The 20,944-nt window shown below is 37.6% G+C and overlaps 1 protein-coding gene across 6 annotated transcripts in view; it reads right to left on the bottom strand.

The window, feature by feature from the left end:
* Positions 1–20,627, bottom strand: part of HBS1L (HBS1 like translational GTPase) — a 91,643-nt gene extending 71,016 nt beyond the window's left edge. For 3 of the 6 annotated variants that reach the window (XM_051854308.3, XM_089332649.1, XM_089332650.1), the window contains exons 1-4: positions 20,468–20,627; positions 17,130–17,195; positions 8,734–8,862; positions 5,943–6,137 (exon numbers count right to left, since the gene is read on the bottom strand). In XM_051854308.3, coding sequence (XP_051710268.3) covers positions 5,943–6,137; positions 8,734–8,862; positions 17,130–17,195; positions 20,468–20,510 — 433 coding nt within the window. In that variant the 5' untranslated portion in view covers positions 20,511–20,627. Of the gene's footprint in view, positions 1–2,404; positions 4,574–5,942; positions 6,138–8,733; positions 8,863–17,129; positions 17,196–20,467 lie in introns of those variants that run through there. The other 3 variants (XM_089332648.1, XM_051854309.3, XM_089332652.1) reach the window with 3 other exon arrangements.
* Positions 20,628–20,944: the final 317 nt, after the last annotated feature.

Genomic DNA, 20,944 nt, shown 5'->3' with positions numbered 1-20,944 from the left:
AAGCACCTTACTGGTTCTTTCTTCGCATAACAATTTGTGGCATGACCTTCCACTAAATACTAAATATTAAAAATAAAACACCAAAAATGTTATTACTACTGGTATGAAAAGAAAGAGGATTAAAAAATTCAAGAAAGGAAAATTCAAAACTAAAGAGAGGAAAAAGGTGAGATACCAGTTTCTTAAGTAGGAAAAGTAGGAAAGAGTAAAGAAAAAAAGGAAAGAAATGTTAAAGAAAATGTTCTATTAAGAAATGAAACCCAGAATCTTGACAATTAATTATAAAGCAAACTAAACACTTTAGAATGCAACAGGAAAGAACAGTTATGGACAACATGAGAGTTTTTTTTACAAAAACAAAAAGTGAGGAGCAAAAATGAGTTTTTGAATCTTCTGTGACTTATAGGATTCAGAATCTAAGTAAGGTATTATTATACTCCTAAAGTAAAACACTAATGCACTTGATCATAACACAAACAATACCTAAACTACAACAGTAGTCAGTCAATAAAGAGCTGCTAGAACAGAATATGTACTTAGAACAAACATTCACTGTCACAAAGAATGTAGCCATTAACAAACAAGGCACTTGTCTTTTCATGAAAGGCCAAGGACCAATGCTGGCAGAAGAAGGGGTCTTCTTGGTTTTACCCTCTGAATCTCAACATTTCCTTAGTCAACAGGGCAAATGTTTGTCATGTACAAGCATGACAGGCCAGAAGGAAAACAGGGACACTGGAAACTTATTTAAAAAATTTTTTTTAATTTTTATTTACTTATTTGAAAAACAGAGAAGAGACAGAGAGATCTCTCTCCCACCTGCTAGTTCACTCCACAAATGCTCTTATCTACCAGGACTGAGCTGTCTCAGGGAGCTGGGAATTTATACCAGGTCTCCCACATGAGTAGCAAGAACTCAACTACTTGAACCATCTCCCAGAATGCACCTTAATAGAAAGCTAAGTGGAAGCAGAGCCAGGACTTGAACCTAGGCATTCCAAGATGGGATGCAGATGTCCCAAGCAGAATCTTAACCACTACACCAAACACTTGCTCCTATCTAAAATACTGTTGCTTTCCCTTACCACCCTGTAATATAGAATTTTTTCCCCACAGAAAGACATCTCATAAATGGTACTTACAATCCTAATCAGCCATTAAAGTGAGACCCAGCTCACTCTACCAGGTCGGCTACATGGCTTAAAAACTACTATGTTTCCACTTGAAAATGAGTTTGTTACACAAGAAGGTAAAATAATACCACTATTCAACTTCAATATGTGTTAAATAAGTATTGTGAATTCATGTGCAAAGTGGACCACTTATGTGGTACTTAATCTACCAGGAATTATTGTCAGTTACAAACTCTTAGAATACGATCCACTTCTAAATTAGAGACTGCACATACATAAATCTAGTTGATGAGTCATATACTAATAGCTCCAAATTACCAAAATGTCTGATCAAGGTTCAAGACTAGAAAAACAAACTCAGCAGTTGGGGTAATTCAAATTTTAAAATCGATCATAAAATACAGCTTGTTATTTTTATGGTCTCTTTAACATCAGTATTATGTGCTTGGAAATAGCAATTAAAAACAAAATCTGAAGACATCACAAGAAATCAAGAAGTGTTTGGTCAAGAATAATGAAGATATACTATGCCACCTTAACTTTTCCCATCAGAATACTAAATATAAAAACATCACACAGAGCTAAAATTACTGGAATGTCATTCTGAGAAATAAACAAAACAAGAAGGAATACAAAAAACCTGATGAAACATATAGTGAAAAGACTGCCAGAGAAAAATATTTCTGGGAAAAGGCTATTTTACTTTCATTACAATATTACTATTTTTGGCAAGAAATATTAACTGGATGCATTATTTTATGCAAACGGTCATAATTCTTAATGGGCAACTTTCTTTGGTATTCCTAATTTCTAGAAATTATTAATCAAATTGATCCTATGTTATTAGTATTATCCTTAGTACTAGTAATTTCATTAAACTGACTACCTTCTCTAAGGCAGTGGTTCTCAAGCTTAATTATACATCAGCATCACCTGGTGATCATTTTGAGCACATACACTCCCAGGTGACATCTCACAGGGACTGCCTAGAGTAACGCCACAGCACCTGTGTTTTAAAAACATTCCCCTCCCGCCACCCTCAGTGATTTCTGAATGCTAGTTGAGAACCAGTGCTCTAGGTCTAAGAAATGAATGAGACTCTTATTCTACTGACCAGATGAGCCCTTATTTGATTGGCTGTTCTGAAACTTTACCATTACAAGGCACAAAGCTTTCAGTAGCAAACAGGAGAACTTCACTTTTCATTACTTAATGTAAAAAAGAAGCTTAAAGAGATTTGGTAAAATTATCTTTCAAACAACATGCAACCATACTGGAAAACACTTTCTATGTCTTTATTTTAAAGTGTACATTTAGGATAAACAGTGCTGAAAATGTATAAAAATAATTTCTGAATTAATCCAACTTCAATATTTACATGGTCCCTTAAAAGATTTTCATTTTATTATCATCAAAATGTATTTCAACAACTTCCATGGTATTCTTAAAAGTCAGGAATTTAAAGATTTTCTAATAGAAAAATTTTAGTATTCACCTACAGAAAAATAATTAAACTAGGAATGATATCAATAATATTTAAAATATGTTATCTCAGCTATGTTATGCCACACAGAAGAATAATCCTTACACTAAACTAGAATAATCTCGTGTTGGCATTTTTTTAAGAACAAAGCACAAAAATATTTTATAAAAGAAAGTATCTCATTGTAAAACTTATAAAGTTGAATGCCAAACAAATATATCTGAGGTCTGATTTCACAATATCAAGTTTTCATATGCCCTTTGTAAACATACACTCATTAGAGGCTATCAACTTGGAGCCAGTTATCACTAAAAGATAGAGTAAAAAAAAAAAATTTTCAGTGCAAAAACATATTACCTACTGACTTAGACAATTTTAATATAAAATTCACAACCTGAATCCCATATTATGAAGTGATCCTATAAAGAGTAAATTAATTTTAAATAAAAAGCTCTACAACAGTAATCAAGTTTTCCTTGTTACTATTCTCTAGTAAATGCTTTCTTTTGATTAGCTTTTACAATGTCATCAGGAGAAGCTGATTTGAAGTCAAATGGCGTTATTGCTACAAGAGGACTCATTTCTTTGTCCTTTACGTCTTGGACTTGTCTACTATAAAGAAAAGTCTTATAGAGGTCAAGGGTGCGTTGCTTGCGGCCTTTCAGTGGGTAACGAAGACACAGTGTCGAAGCAAAAGCTGAAGGTCTAGCAGCAAGGGCCTTGGTCCAAGAGAGAGAAAAGGGTATTTTTCTAGTCAGAGAGCCTTTTCTGTTTTTCTTATTATCTTTAACAGAACTGGAAGTTTTTCCTAACTTTGAACTTAGAACTTTAGCTCCTGCTGTTGGAGCAACCAATTCATCTACTATAGGCTTTGGAACAACATCTGATGTTTTTATGAGGACACTAAGATCAATATTTGAATCTATCCCAGGAGACTTCATTTCAGATGAACTGAGCTCCAAGGAATCTTTCTTAATTTGAGAGTTGTCTACAGCAATGGTTTCTGCAATCAAATCAGAAAGTGACAAATTCTCGAGGTCTCTTGTGGGAGAAGCTTTATGAAATGCCAAAGATGAGAGAGATCCTGTTAATTCTGATATTCCTGTTGAAGACTGACAGCGATTTGCCAGCTGTGACAGGGGAAAGGATCCCAAACTCAGATCTGTGAAACTGGAAGATGACTGCTGGTTACAAAGATCAGATAAAGTAAAACAGTGACTTGGATTGTTTCCTTTGTTCTCCTGAAACAGTTCAGCTAGGGATGGACTTTCTCGCTGGGGCAACTGTGAACTGTCCTCTTTTAAGATGTGATTCTTGTCACCTGGCCCAACTAAAGAAACACTTGCAACTTCGGTCTCTTTACTAGCATTTAAATTATCAAGAGTCATATTTTCCAAAGAGCTAGTTAAATGCAAATGATTATTTAAACTTACTAAATTGCTTTGTACTGGAATGTTTTGTAAATCAGGTAGTAAGTTATTTTGAATTAATACAGAATTATCAGGTGGTGTACTCTTTATCATTAAGGACTGTAAGTCTGGGACTCCTTTGAATGCAGAATCATCTTTGGAAACACATTCGGACACATGATGTCTCAACAAATCAGTATCTGGATTTTTTGAAAGCAGATTTTCCAAACTATCTGTGGATGACAATCTGACTGATGGCAGACTTTTATAAGAATCTGTTGGTATATCATGAATCAGGTCAGCTACTGAAAGCTCTCTTGTTAACTTACATGATTCTAGTTTCTTCTCACTTTGAGGCCTGTCAAGTTTCTTTTTTCTATGGGGTAAATAGTGACTTGGTACAACTGAAGGTTTATGATATAATCCGTATTTGGCTACAGAACTAGGAAAATCAAAGGGTTTGCTACTGCAATTCAAATGGTTTCCTGATTGAGAGTAAGAATTTTGACCATTATCAGCTGAAACTTCAGAGGAAGAAAATAAGACTCCTTACCTTACAAGAGCCATTAATTTCCAGATGAACAGGTTAACATACGCAGAGGACAGCCACAGCAACCAAAAGGAAACATGAAATGAGGCATTTAATTACTAAATGCTTTCTTCTGATTATGATATAATAAAGTGATACTTGATCATTAAGTGAACACTCTAAAAAACATTAATAAAGGAATATTACATACCATCAAGCAATCTAAAGTGACCTTCTAATTGTTCACTGACATATACAAATGTAAGTACCAAGTCAATCAATGTCAATGCATTCCTGCCACCCATGTAGGAGACCCAGATGAAGGTCCTGGCTTCTGGCTTCGGCCTGGCCTAGCCCTAGCTGTTGTGGATATTAGAGAGTGAAACAGCAGATCCTCTCTGTCTCTCCCTTCCTGTCACTCTGCCCTTCAAATTAATAATTTTTTTTCAAAAAATTCTGATTTTAAATGAATCTAACAATGTGAAGTTTTACCAGAATTACATTAGAGTCAAGGCTGTCTCAGATTCAAAATTCTGAAAAAATTAGGTTCAATTTCTTCTGAATTTTAATGCATGAAATATAAACTAGCAAACAAAAACACTCTGTAATGTCTACTGTGATCTGAATACACTGTTAATACAGATGACATATAACAAACATTCCCATAATGGGCAACTGAAACTACATATCCTTGCCCCATCCTGCACTTTAAAAAACACTGTTAATTCATGGTAACAGATTGTGTGCAACTTTTGTTACAGCAAATATCTAGCCCTCAGGTAAAAGAAACACCAACTCAGTAAGGACTAATACAGTATCAATCACTCAATAGTTTCCTTCTTTCTTCCACTAGCTTTCAAACTCAACCCCAAATCCTAAAAATTTAAAATTAAAAATTTGGCTATGAAATGCAGGACTAGTAAGTTATGATCTTTATGATATTTAATAGTATTTATATAAAATTATCTTTATTTATGATATAAGCACACAGAGATTTTTAACATTAACTGTTTAACTACTAATTTCCATCTCCTATTTCATTACAGTTAAAAAACAACATAAATTTTGAACCAACATGAGAGAAAAAATGTCTTATTTTATCTGATTTTATTTTTCCTAAGTTCTGGTAGTTATGAAAACAAGTAGTAAAATAACAAAAAAAAAAAAAAAACAAGGCTTCAATAGAGGGAAAGAAACACAGTACTCAGCTTTAAAAATTTACAAACTAGAAAATCTAATGATAATCTCAAGAGTTAACTGTAACATGCGTGATTTTCTGAAGAGCTCAAGAAATTTAAATTTTTTCCTTAACAGCTCAAGCAAATTAAAACCTCTTTTCAAAGTATTAACTATGTAAAACAATTAACAGAGAAGTAGTAAAGGCATACCTTTTGCTGTCTTTCCCGTAGTTACTACTCTCTCTCTCTTGTCCTTCAAATTCGGTAGGTTATCTTGTTCCAGAACCACCGCCAAAGCCTTCTGAACATCAAACTTGTTCTTCAGAATTGCTTCTATGAGTATTTCATCTGGCACAGCATCTCCAAGTACCTCTCTCATGTGATCAAGGCATGAATAAAGACGAGCTAAAATAGACAACAATGATCAAAAAACCAACAACAATGATAAAACCTAAAAACAATGATCAAAACTAAATGGTGCCATGAAGGAATTTTCCATGTTCAAATCTGACAAAAGGATCTGAAACCATACTAAGATATTTAACTTCTTTGGCAAAAATTAATTATAATGATCATATTTTTATCTATAAAACACCTATTTTCCTAAATCACAGGAATAACTTCATTTATTAAGAAATTACTATAGGGATGGGTGTTGTGATGCAACAGGATAAGCAGTCACTTGGGATACCTGCATCCCATATCTGAGTGCCAGTCCAAGTTCCAGAACCTCCACTTCTAATCCAGCTTCCTGTTAATGAAGCCTAAGAAGAAGCAGATGATGCCTCAAGTGCTTGAGCTCCTACCACCCACATGAGAGACCCAGACTGAATTCCAGGCTCCCGGCTTTCATCTGGCCCAGCTTTGGCTGTTGCAGTCATTTGAGCAGTGGATCAGCAGATGGAAGATCTCTGTTGCTCTGCCTCTCAAGTGGAATGGAAGTAAATAAATAAAATCACTATAATAAAAGTCTCATAATACCAATGTTCAAAAATGTACCAACTATATACACTTTACAGTAATAAGGATAAATATAACCAGAACAATACTAATGGTTGAAAAAATACACACAGTACTTTCTAATTTCAGACAATGATGATGGTATCTGCACTGATCATTTTTCATAAATTCAGGAAGGGAGAAATAAGGGTGGGACTAATTCTAACTTATTAGTGAACCAAAGAATAATTAAGTATATTTCTTACATTTCTTATATTATTTCCTTAAATTTTCTTTTAAGCTAACTTCAATTTTTTCAAGTCAACTAAAAGCATTCTTAGGGCCAGCACTGTGTTGTAGCAGGTAAAGCCACTGCCTGTGGTGCCGGCAAACCACGTGGGTACTGGTTTGAGTCCCAGCTGCTCCACTTCTGATCCAACTACCAGCTAATGTGCCTGGAAAAGCAGTGGAGAACAGCAAAGTGTGGTGGCTCCTGCAACCCCCAATGTGGGAGACCCAGATAAACTCCAAGCTCTTGCTTTCAGACTGACCTAGCTCCAGCTGTTGTGGCCATTTGGGGAGTAAACCACCAGATGAAAGATCTCTTTGTAATTCAGTCTTTCAAATAAAATTTTTAAAAAATGAGCAAAACAATCTAATAACAAGGAAATCCTTATTAAGAAGGGAGTAAGTAGATTAAGAATAAATATTCATCTTAAAAATAAAAAATTTATGAGGCGGCACTGTGGTGTAGCGAGTAGTCACCTCCTGCAATGCCAGCATCCCATATGGATGCCAGCTCCAATACAGGCTGCTCTTTCAATCCAGCTGCCTGCTAATGGCCTGGGAAAGCAGTGGAAGATGGCCCAAGTCCTTGGGCCCCGGCACCCGCGTGGGAAGACCCAGAGGAAGCTCCTGGCTTCTGGCTCCTGGCTTCAAATCAGCGTAGCTCCAGTCATTGTGGCCATATGGGGAGTGAACCAGCGGATAGAAGACCTCTCTCTCTCTCTCTCCCTCCCCCTCCCTCCCTCCCTCCCCCTCTCCGTCTACTCTACCCCTACCTTTTCACCCATGTTAACCATAATGTTTGTTTAAAAATACAGTTCAGTCTTACTGAGAAGTTCATACGACAGTTCCTCTATGCACTTTTATCTAGATTTTCAAATGTATTTCAGAGTTGATAAAGAAATTCTATTTCTTCTACACCTGTTGTTTCACTACTTGCTTTCTCATTTTGTGCATTTATGCTTTTTTTCCCATTTTTCTTGATTTGGTTAGCAGCTGATATTTTACTACTTTATTCAAAGATTAATTCATATTCCTACATTTTTTCTATTTTGAAATTATTATAAAATTTTAATTTAAAAATACTTACAGAACAAATCCACACTCCAAAGAAAAGAACAAATCACCTCAGCCCTATACACTATCAGCAGATGATATTCCTGTTATATCATGCCATTTTGGTTCTGCTATCAACCTATGGCTTCACTAATGTTTGACAAATGTCATATTTTGAGAAGAAAGCAAAAATATAAATATCTTTGCTAATTCAACAGAGTTGAAAATAAACTCAGAACCAATGTCATCATAATTTAAAAGCTCTTATCTTGAAATTTACATGGATGTGAAAAATCAGGACACACATAAAAGTCTACTATGGTCTTAAACTTTTTTTTGTTAGCCTTTTGGCACTTAGTATCTTTGTGAGTAAAAGAATTTCTGTAAACTAATCATTTGCTCCACCATACAGCTTATGAAACAATAAAATTTTTTGATGTTCCTATAACAAATCACTGGAGCGTCTCTCTTACGATAAAAATGAAATGGGACAGTTAACCAAAACTTATAGTTACTAAACAAAGCCAATCAATTTTTCAACAACATAGTTAAATATACTACTGACATTATATACTTAACAAAACTATTTTTCTTAAAGATATAATTTGTATCATTACTGTCCAATTAGGAATAATTACAAATTAAAACTGAAACAGTCTGGTAGATTTGGTTATTAATCATTTTCAGTGAAGACATACAACACACAACCTCTACACTATACCTTGATCAATTCCACTTAGCTGATGGTTTGAAAGAGAGTTGGAAGATTGTTTCAGTTCTTCAGAATCATATTCTTCTACAGGCTCAACAACTGAAGGTTTGTCACGTCGTGAGTAAATAAATTGAGCAGCTAAAATATAAAATGATTAAAGAATGCTGTAATATAGCCATTTCTCATTAGCTTTTTACCTCATCCTTGCCTACTTTTCTGTGCTGCCTGAAATTTTCTCTTCTCTGGTACAAATATTTTACATGATATAAGAAACTTCCTATTTACATAACTATAAGAAAATACTAGGCTAATTTTCACTCCCCAAGAATTACTTATTTGCCTGAGTCCAAAAGTTCACCAAAAACCTAGGTCTTAAACTCTGAACGATTTAAACTTTCAGTCCCACACTGATACTATAAACTAATGAATGACATATATTTACCTTTGACTTCAGACATCAATGTGTGTGACTCTGCAATACTGGCAGTGCCATCTCTCAAAATATAGCTGGAATATTATGTATTTTATTAAAAAGATGAAAGACAGATTATCAAGGTGTTCATATATGTGTGAGTATCATAAATGAAATACAAGCATTGATGTTTCCACCTCCACTGAAATCAATTCTGAAGACAATATTCAGTTGTGAAGGAATAAAATTAAAGAAAGAATATATTAAGGACAGAAACTGTCAACAAAAGGCAAGTTTTTATTAGGGATTTTATAATGATTAGCTTTCTGTCAGATCATGTAACATGCTGCTTAGAGTTCCCACATTTGGCTTCTGTACGTTTTTCAGGAAGCCATTACTTATGAAAGAGAAATTATGTTTAAAATTTATTAAAAATACACAAAATATGAACCTACAGCCTATGTGTAACACCTAAACTCAGAAGGCCATGGCATAAGGGCTTTCTAGTCATAGTATAAGTCAATGACTTTACAGATTAGCAGGAAAGGCAAAGAAGAAAAATGAAATTATTTGAAGAGTCAATTGAATAAAAAAGTGCCACAGAAGCACAGATGGTTAAGCAATCACTGAACACTGCAGCAGTTGTAACAAGAAAGGTACATAACCATTCAAATAAAGCTTAATCTACAGTGCCTAGGTTCAAGTCCTACGTTCAAGCTCCACTTCAGAAAACCTAAAGGGGAGAATGTATCTTGGGAAAAGAACAGAATAAGAAAAAAAACAGAGCAGTGAAGGCAATTCAACCTATTCTGCTAAATACATGCTTTCTCATACTAACTGGCAAATAAGGGAATGATGAGGGTGCTGAAGATGCTTTAGTTGATGAAATATTCCCCCCAACAATTCAATGTTTTTTCTCACCACATAATGGTAGCAGATATGAAATCCAATAACACCAACCAAACTGTAATATTATACTGTAATTCTAATGATACTATAATTCTACATAGCCTCACATTCTTCCACTTGGCTCAATTTCTTCAGGTGCCTTGTTCTTGGAACCCTTTACTACATGGTTCTCTAGGCCTGGGTGCATTTGAGCTTTGCAACATTACTCATTAGATTCCAACACTTCTTCCAGGTCCTTCTATCAAGCGTTCATTTTCTCTTAATGTAAAGTCTTTTATTTACTGAATATTTATTAGGAAGTTACATATCTTTTCAAACATACAAACATTTTTAAGATAATTACTGTTTTTGTAGGTACTCTATAGATAAGGAGTCAGTCCTAATCCTATCTTTTGCCATAAGTTGTTATTCTTAGTATATAATTTTGAAGAACACAAAGTTTTTCAAGAATGCACATATTCACTTACATACAAATATGTATATGTGTGTGTATATATACATATCCCTGTTTTTCAAAGTAGTAATAACACTATCTTATAAAGTCAGTATGCCTAAATAGTAAGAGTCACCCCATTCATAAATTGTCCAAAAGAACTCCTTTCTTCACATTTTAAAATCTCAAAATTAGAAATATGCTTTACCATCAGATACCATCTCATTATAATGTAATCTTAGAGTAACAGCCTTTTGTTTTGAAGTGGTCAGTAAAATAATGATATGCCTCACAGTCCATAGCATCAGATTTAATAAAATATAATAGTACTAAAAATGTAAGTGGGGTCATTTTGTGCCTAATGATCTACAAAATGTTTTTCCAGCTTTAATAAACTGTATTCAGTTTAGCCTGAAAATATATTTTCCTCAACTTCTTCTCACAACTGTGAAGAAGAAAACTGAAATCTAAGACAAACCAAAATACTAAGTGAGGGAATGGGGAGTTGGTTCAGTGGTTAAGATACCATTTGAGACACCTGTATCCCATATTGAAGTGCCTAGGTTCAAGTCCTACGTTCAAGCTCCACTTCAGATTCTACTTTCCTGCTAATGCACACGCTGGGAGGATCAAGTGATGGTTCAACTACTGGGATCCCTGCCACCCATATGGGAGGTCCAGATTGAGTTCCATTCTCCTACTTGGAGAATAAATCAGCAGATACAAGGTCTCTCTCCGTCTATCTCTGTCTGTCTCTTCTCTGCCTCTCAAATAAGATAAATAAATAAAACTTTTAAATAAAAATATCAAGTGAGCCAAGAAAGCAGATGCTTTCCTCAACAAGTTTCACTTGAGAAATACTGACAGACAAGAGGAAGTTCTCAATTAAGATTTCTACTGTACCTCCTAGGAGCTACTTTTTGGGGCTGGGGAGTACAGTATTCCTACTACCACCAATCCAAACACCATAAATTCAACTGAGACTTGGGCCATTGTTTTGGAAGTAGAAATGGTTGGGTTTGCTAGGAAAATAGCTCCCAGGAAGGTAAAAGTGGTCCAAACTTTTGAAGTTCCAATGAAAGCCCAAAAGGCAAGAAATATAATAAAAACAAGAGAATAACAATGATGAGAAAACAATAAATACAACTTTTAAATCACAAACTTTGATGGAAATGCCTTCTAAAAAAATGCACATCTATTGTGACTCTTTAAATGTAAGGCATTTTGATGCAGGCATTCGGTGCACCTGAGATGCCAGTATCCCATATCAGAGTGTCTAGGTTTGAATCCCAGCTCTGTTCCCAATTCCAGCTTCTTGATGGGAGGCAGTGATTGATGGCTCAACTGGTTGGCTCCTTGCAGCCCATGCGGGATACCTGGATTAAGTTCCTAGCTTCTGGCTTTGGCCTGGCCTAGTCATGGCTGTTGAGGGCATTTGGGGAGTAAACCAGCAGACAGAAGATTTCTTTCTTTCTTTCCTTCTCTCTCTCTCTCTCACTTTCCTTCTCTCCCTCTCAAATACAATTTTTTAAATATAGATTTAAGGTATTTTGAAAAGCACAAAAGTTCAAAGAATTCAATATTTATTTCCTGAAACTATCTAAAATTGCTTTCTAAACATCTTAAAATAAAAATCATCTGTGAGACACTCATTAAAATAGCTTTCTAGGCTTCTTTCCCTGAAGATTCTGATTGAGTAGTGCTGAAACTGAGCAGGCAATCTGTATTTTTAAGAATTATTCACAGTTGATTTATATCATCAGGGAATGTTACAAACCACTGGCCTACAAGCCCTTCCACTTGTAGTCCACTCTACAGTATTCTATCATCAGTTACCTGCCTAAAAGGTACTAAGTAACCTCCAATAGACTGACAGTACAAACCAAATTAAACACTATTAAAACACCCTGGCTCTTATCTCTCTTCCTAGCCCTCTGTCCTGTTGCAACTAGCATGAATTCAGGTCTAGAAAACAAGCCTCATTTAAAAGCTGTTGGTTGACAAGTGTTGGACTCTCTACCTGGGACATCATTCTTACTCACAAATTTACCAGAACCATCCCATATCCTTTTAGAAGCTTTCCCAGATGCCTTAGTTTCTTACCTACCCAACTGTTATGACAAGCTATTTGAATGGCATTTTAGACAAGCTGCCTTATGTCAAAGAAATTAACAAATTTCTTATACATAAATTGATTTTTAACAAAGGTTTTAGATTGGAATGGACCAAGTAAGAATAACTTCAAGTCATATTAGCTGAAACAAAATACATAACCACTCAAATAAAGCTTAATATATAGGTGCTTTTTGCTATCCTCACTCTCTGACATATACTCAGTGCTCAATAACAAAGGAAATCTTTCTAAAGGAAACCAAAAAGCTGTTATGTTTAGAAATCACCTATCCATCAGAAAAAGTGTTTAACAGAATTCAAAAGCATATGTATGTGTTGCAGAATTTTAGGGAAAAAACTATATTAATTGGTAAAGTCATCCAATTATCACATGAGACCATGAATTTCATCACGTCTTAAATGACATTAGTTGCTTCTTTGAGAACAGAAAGCATGCTTTTTTTTTTTTTTAATTTAGTTGACAGGTAGAGTTATAGATAGTGAGAGAGAGAGAAAGGTCTTCCTTCCGTTGGTTCACTGCCCAAATGGCCGCTACGGCCAGTGCTGCGCCGATCCGAAGTCAGGAGCCAGGTGCTTCCTCCAGGTCTCCCATGAGGGTGCAGGGGCCCAAGCACTTGGGCCATCCTCCCCGAAAGCATGCTTCTTAAACTACTCACATTTTTTGGAAAAATATATCATTAAACAGGAAAGCAAGTCTGATCTGATATCACTATATTATAAATGATTTGAAACAAAAAAATCCAGGGGACAGCATTGTGGCATGGCGGGTCTCCTTGGCCTGCAATGCCAACGCCAGCATCCCAAGCCAGTTCATGTCCTGGCTGCTCCACTTCCAATCCAACTCAATACTAATGGCCTGGGAAAAGCAGCAGAAAGTCTGAATGTCTGTGCCCCTACCACCCATGTGGGAGACCCAGATGAAGCTCCTGCCCTTGGCTTTTGTTTGGTTCAGGCCAGGCTATTGCAACCATCTGCAGGGAGAACCAGCATGATGGAAGATCCATCCATCTCTCTTTCTCTCTCTCTCCCTCTAACTCTTTCAAATAGATAGATTAAAAAAAAAAAATCCAAAATTACAAACTGCGTTAAAAATACCAGTTTGTCAATAGAAGAAACTCCAAACTCTACTATCTCCTGCTTTGACAATGTCAGTGATTCTTGGTACAAAACAAACTCTTAGAATGAGACTGTTCAGAATTACAAACTTTCAGTTGGACTGTCCAGAATACAAACCATAGGTATGACACACATCAAAAGCTAAGACTCATGGATAAACCCTGATCTAGAAAGCTAGGTCATTAAAGCACACCTCAGAAATGACAACCGGTGAAAGTCTAACCTTGTTATTCATCAATGCATTACTCAAGACTGCATGCTATGTCCCCACATAAGCCTAGATATATGACTGCATTATCCTGCAATAGTAAAGTGCCTTTCAGTTATCTCTCTCTCTATAGAAAGGGTTCCAGTCTTATGCAAACCATATTCAACCAAATTCCAAATCCTGTAGACTTCAACTCCTATAAATTTTCTCTTGAATCCATTTCCAAATCCAGTGCTACCACTCTTGTCCTAAGCCAAAAAAAAGAAAAATTTGTTTTTATAATTGAAGATGCTCTTCTAAAATTTTTATTTACTTTTTTTTTTTTTTTTTTTTTTTGAGAGGTAGAGTTACAGGCAGAGAGAGGGAGAGTCAGAAAGAGAGAGGTCTTCCTTCCGCTGGTTCACTCCCCAAACGGCCTCAATGGCCAGAGCTAGGCCAATGAGAAGCCAGGAGTCAGGAGCTTCTTGCAGGTCTCCCACACAGGTGCAGGGGCCCAGACACTTGGGCCATCTTCCACTGCTTTCCCAGGACATCAGCACAGAGCAGGATCAGAAGAGGAGCAGCTGGGACATGAACAGCACCCATATGGGATGCTGGTGTTGCAGGCAGAGGTTTAATCTCCTACACCACAGTGCCAGCCTGAAGGTGCTTTTGACTTTTTTGGTTTTTTTTTTTTAGTTTTTATTTAATGAATAAAATGAATGCATTTTTTCATAGATACAACTTTAGGAATATAGTGGTTCTTTCCCCCTATCCCTGCCCCCAGCTCCCATCCCACCTGCTTCTCCCTCTCCCATCTCCTTCTTCATTATGGTTCACTTTTAGTATGACTTTAAATACAGAGGACCAACTCCATGCTAAGCATAGACTTCAACAATTTGCACCCACACACACAATATATATAGAGTACCGTTTGGGGAGAAAATTTACAGTCGATTCACATATTGCAATTCATTAGGGACAGAGGTCCTACATGAGGAGAAAGAGCACAGTGACAACTGTTGGTCATTTAACAATTAACACTCTTTTTTTATGACATCAGTGATCACCCGAGGCTCTTGCCATGGGCTGCTAAGGCTATGGAAGCCTTTGTGACCATAGACTCCGTCGGTATTTGGACACGGCCATAAGGGGATGTTCTCCCCTCCCTTCAGAGAAGAGTGTCTCCTTCTTTGATGACCCTTTCTTTCCTCTGAGGTCTCACAGAGATCCTCCGTGTAGGATATTTTTTGTCACAGAGTCTTCTAAGCCAAAAATTTTCAATGCATGCTATAAATAGTGAATAGCTGCTGTGCCACTCCCAAACTTTCTGACTGCTGGGTGGGGGCCCCTAAAATTGCATTTCTAACAAAGTCTCACCAAAATAAGCTTATCTTTTAATCCCATTTTCCATGAACTTTCTGAAGTATACCTGTATTTATGCTACACTCAACCACGGGTAACATGCACCTTCTTTTAAAGCCAGATTAGGGGCCGGCGCTGTGGCATAGCAGGTAAAGCCACCACCTGCAGTGCCAGCATCCCATATGGGCCACCAATTCAAGTCCTGGCTGCTCCACTTCCAATCCAGCTCTCTGCTATGGCCTGGGAAAGCAGCAGAACATGGCCCAAGTGGCCCCTGCACCTGTGTGGGAGACCCGGAAGAAGCTTCTGGCTCCTGGCTTCGGATCAGCGCAGCTCCAGCCATTGCGGCCATTTGGGAAGTGAACCCCGCCCCGCCTCTCCTTCTCTCTGTGAGTTAACTCTGACTTTCAAATAAATAAATTTCAAATAAATAAATAAATCTTTAAAAAATAAATAAATAAAGCCAGATTAAGTTACTAGGTATTTTCATCTACTGTATATATAGTAGCCTGAAATTTGAAGACAACTGTATTGTTAGGAAAATGCAGAAGCCAAAGGCCAGGATCAAAGACTCACTCTTTGCTGGAAAGAATTTATACAGATCCTGATATAGCAGCAAAGAAATCTTTAGGCAGATAAGATAGAAGATAAAACTCTGATGTGGAATCAATCACACAGGAATTCGAATTCTAAATCCCTCTCAGCTCTAACAGAATTCTGAAATGTATTTGGTTCATTTATCAGACAGCTAACAGTAAACTGAAATATTATTACCCTGTACCCATAAATATGTACAATTATTATGTGACAACTTAAAGAAGAAGAAAAAACACCACAGGATCACAAAGAAAAGTCTAGGCAAAACACCTCACAATTTCTAATATTTAAAAGATTCTTGGTAATACACAATTAACTGCTCCACAGACTCCAGACTTTAAACTTTCACTATTGACTAAATTAGCATTTTAGGGGCAGGCATTTGGAATAATAATTAAGATGCCAAATGGGACACCAGCTCTGCTCAATTCCAGCTTCCTGCTAATGTGCACCCTGGGGACAACCAGTGATGGCCCAAGTACTTGGGAACCTGTCACCCATGGAAGACTCGGATTGAGTACCCAGCTCCTACCTTCAGTCTGGTGTACCCTTAGCTACTGTGGGTATTTGGGGAATGAACTAGCACATAGAAAATTTCTCTATCTCTGTTGGTCTTTCTCTTTCTCTTTGCCTTTCAAATAAAAAATAAATGTTTAAACTACCATTTGAATACAGTGCTACCAAGAATACTGCAAAAAGAATGATCTTCAGCATTTTCTTCAAAATGTTTAAAACTAAATGATAGAATCGAGACTTTCTATTCTACTCATGGATGAACTCTCAATGTCCATTTAAAAATTAACATAAATTATATTTCTAAGTGTTACATATTACAGTCTTAGGGAATACTCTAATCCTACAATGACAAAAGTATCTACTTGACATTTTGACAACTCAAATCATGAAAATCATGATTAAAATTCACCTGTAGGGGCAGGTGTTTGGTCCAACAGTTAAGATGCCAATTGGGACACCAGTATCCCATTTCAGAGTGTCTGGGTTTGAAACTCAGCTCTCACGTCCAATCCAGCTAGGTGCAAATGCACACCCTGACAGGCCACTGGAGATGGCTCACATACTTGAGTCCCTGCCACCCGTGTGGGACAGCCAGATTGTGTTTCTGGCTCCTAACCTCAGCCTGGCTCAGACCCAGTTATTGCAGGCACTTAGAAAGTGAACCCGCAGATGGAAGATCTCTGTCTGCTCTCTCTGTCTTTCAAATAAATAAAAAAAAATTTAAAAATAAAGTTCACCTGTTGATGGAGAAATACAGTAATCATCCTCCACAGACTGGCCATAATAATCATCATCTTCAAAATCTGAAACAAAAAAAAGAGATAAATTCACTTATAATTTTCTATATTTATTAGTGAATTCTTTCCCAAATAAACTGTTCATCAAAAGCAAAGGAACCTGAAATGTCTATTTTTCCAAAAAGTAAGAATTTCACTCACAAATTATTCACTGACATTCTATATAAGTAAAGATATGCATGGCTCTTCAGTTTTTAAACCAAGTGGGTTTTAACAAATTTTTCCAAGTTTTCACCTCATATAAAAAAATTAATCCTACAAACAATATACTTGAATTGTCTTTCCAGTGTTGACAAAGACCTGAAACAAGCAATCCACCCCAGTTTTCACTAACTGCTCTCCAATAGCCAAAGCAGCTCTTTTCCATAGAACTGACTAGCCTAGGATGTACAATGAGAGCAGTTTCTCTTCTTGTGGAGCTGGGTAACCTTTATATAAACCTGCCTGTCTCTTTAAACTTCAGTGTGCTCACTCCACTGATGACTAACGACTTTTCTCTCTAACGACTGGAATATGCTTGCTGATCAGATTTTCCCAAGGCTCTTTATTTCTTCCAGCTCAGGCCCCAGCTTTCATGTCACCTCTTTACAGAAGACACAAGTAAGAAGTGAGCCTCCCTGCCACCTTTACCCCTAGTACACTTCTCCAATTCAGTGTCTTCAAAGCACTGACACCTAGTTCACTCCATGAGCCTATCAGCTTCTTCAGAGAAAGACTTGGTTTAAGCAGCTACTTGGCACTAAATTAATATTTATTTTATTACATGTTAATGAATCAAGCTACTTACCAATAAAAACTAACAAGGATCATGAATACATTTACATAAATGTATTCACTTATTCATCTGACAAATACTCATGTTATGTCAGGGACTACCAGACACATCCGTGATACAACAGTGAGCACCCTCCCAACTCTCTCCAAACCAAAATGTGACTGGAACACAGACAAGGAAATAGGCATCATCAACCACATGACAAGTGCTCAGCATGAGAAATACCAAGCAACTGGGGAACACACATACAAAAAACAAAACTAGAACTGAGAGTGGTGTGGCAAGGGAAAGGTCCCCAGGAATACAATATCCAAATCAATTCCACAGGAAACAATTTAGTTAATTTCTGATGGTACTCCTACGGGAGGGATACCATGCCCAAAAGACAAGTTAATAAGCGACAAGTTATTAGTAAATGAGACATCATTCACAAATACATGTATTTAGGTATTAAAGGCAATAAAATATTTTTTACTAGGTCAGTTTCTCAATACTGAAAATGACCATAAAGTGTCATAATGTAAAAAGATGAACAGAATTCTTTTCAAGTAATCTTTGTAAAGTGGTTCTTTTCCTCAACAATATTTTGGAGTATTTACTAGATGGAAAGTTTTGTGCCAGACACTGGAGTAAATATAAAATAAAGTATGGATTTTGCTTTCCTGAGATTTTTAAATTAGTAGTTGAGGCAGTCATGTAATGTACTATCCTAATTACAAAGAAAAACAAAGTAGGAATTAAATAGAAGCTCCACTAGGCTGCAGAGCACAAACTCTCATGAGGTTATATCACTTTTGGGAAAATTTTAAATTAGTATTCTAAGTCCAAGAGAAAGCTTAAGTTGGGAGAAATAAACTGGATTCTGAAGATGAGGAGAACTTTTACAAGCAGGGAAAGGGGATGGAGCTCCTCTGCTATAGAGGAACAACCTGGTTATGATGTCAGCAGTTGTTCCAAAAGAAACCCGGTTAACATGACAACCTGACCTTGGCTGGACAAGGAGAAAAGACATTTGGCACTTACTCCCTCAGATCTGGCCCCTCGCCTCTAAAAAGTCTTCTTTCACATAAATCCTGCATCAACTCCTCCAGGCCACTGTGATTGAGGTTCTCACTTAAGTAGCCCCCACAGCTCTTCATCAGTACCTTTCCAAGTACCTCATACCCCAATCATCTGGTAACAATTTGTGTTAGCTCCGCCTTTAAATTACTCTCAAAAGCCCACTGCCAGTCCCCAGGGCTTAGAACAGCACTCTAAGCACTCAGTGAGAATTGAGGAAATGATAAATGACTATTACAGAAATGAGCATGACATAAGTTTTTCATGCCCTTTATATTCTATGGGCAAAGATGTCTCCCAGTCCGAAGTCATTTCTCAAGTGGCAGTGGTCCACATGTAATGCCTACAGCCGCTACAATATTTACTTGAAAAGGCCACCACTCAGAAGTCACCACCACAAAATTAACTTGACAGACCAGCTCACAGCCTCCAAACCTAGCACAGGGTGTCTGTTAGCTGCCCTCCACTAAGCTGAAAGCACACTAGCATCCTAGCATAATCTACTGGGGTGGCCAATAACCACCAACATATTATGCACTACAACCTCTGCACTCCACAAAGCAACAGGTCTTTAATTTATTCTGCAGTCGTTCATGATTGTTTTTGTTCTCAGTTTGTGTCTCGCGTGACGATGCCTGTAATTATCCAGTACTTGAAGAGAGATGTGCTCTCCTAAAACTAATTCCAACTCCTTTTAAACCCTTTGAGAACATTCATACATTTTTCTTTTACTTACTTTTTAAAAATCACTAAGTCCTTTCCCATGCCCTCCTTACTACACACTGCTCTTTATTTCCATTTCAAAATGCATTTATAGTAAGCATTACCAGCCAAGAACTGAGTAAACACTCGGGATCATGTGATCTACTTTGGGCTTTTTTAAAAATATGTATTTTTTTTTACTGCCCCAATTCGAAATTTGCTGAAAAATATTCAATCAGCTCAAACGAGATTCTGACTTAAATATATACGAATATACCTTGTGTACATTTTTCCTTTAAATGTACAAATAACACGGTCACACCAGGTCAACTGGACGTTAAAACACTAAGTCAACTCGTCTTTGCAAGTAAGTTACGTCTCACGAACATTTTTGAGGGGGGGGTCAGGGGAGAGGGGCTAAAAGGCGGCAGTGAGTGCCCAACCTGGGGGCGACAATCGGAGATCTGCTCATGGGGTGAGTGCATAAACATCGCCAGATCCAGACTCGCCAAACGCCCTTCCCATACGACGCTCCGCAGCACCTCCTCCTCCCCCCCAAAAAAGATCCATTCCGGAGGGCGGAAACCACAACCTAACGCCACTCGCTGGCACTCGGACCTCCTATTATTTGCCCCAGCTGGGCCTCCGAATTCCAACCTGGCACCCCTGTCCAGTTCACACATGCGGGGGAATGCCAGCTGGAAGAGCGAAAAAGACGTCTCGGCAGGACCCTGACACCTACCTTCATCGTAGTTATAGCCTCTGACATTCCGATGTCGGGCCATGTTGGCGGACAGGGCGTTCGCCACCGCCCCTTCCAAAACACCCCGCTCAGACACTGACTAGGCGCCAACTGCGGCCTGGCGACCACTTGTACGCCATCTTGGCTTCCGGCAGGCCTCTGCGCCGAGCGCTTGCGCACGCGCAAAGACTTGTGTGCGCACTGCGCGACGGCAACCTCTCAGGGTCACTGTCCGCCTCGCTGGGGAGACATGCGCATTCTGCGCCGGGCCGGGGGGGGGGGGGGGGGTGTGCTGTGGGGTTGGCCCCGCCCACAGGGCCGCAGATTGACGCGCCTTCCGAGGGGGAATCCCCGCCACGTACACTTTATTAGAGTGAAATACTGCGAGCGGCGCGTTCAGGATGATTTTCCAAATGTGGCTTCCGATAAGCTACTGAAAAAACTGACAGTGTGCTCAATAAAAACATCGAGCTTGTT

The sequence above is a fragment of the Oryctolagus cuniculus genome, chromosome 5 (genome assembly GCF_051225735.1).
Source record: "Oryctolagus cuniculus isolate XC-2025 breed Fujian yellow rabbit chromosome 5, ASM5122573v1, whole genome shotgun sequence".
Taxonomy (NCBI): domain Eukaryota; kingdom Metazoa; phylum Chordata; class Mammalia; order Lagomorpha; family Leporidae; genus Oryctolagus; species Oryctolagus cuniculus.
This window is presented reverse-complemented; position numbering and strand designations above follow the sequence as displayed.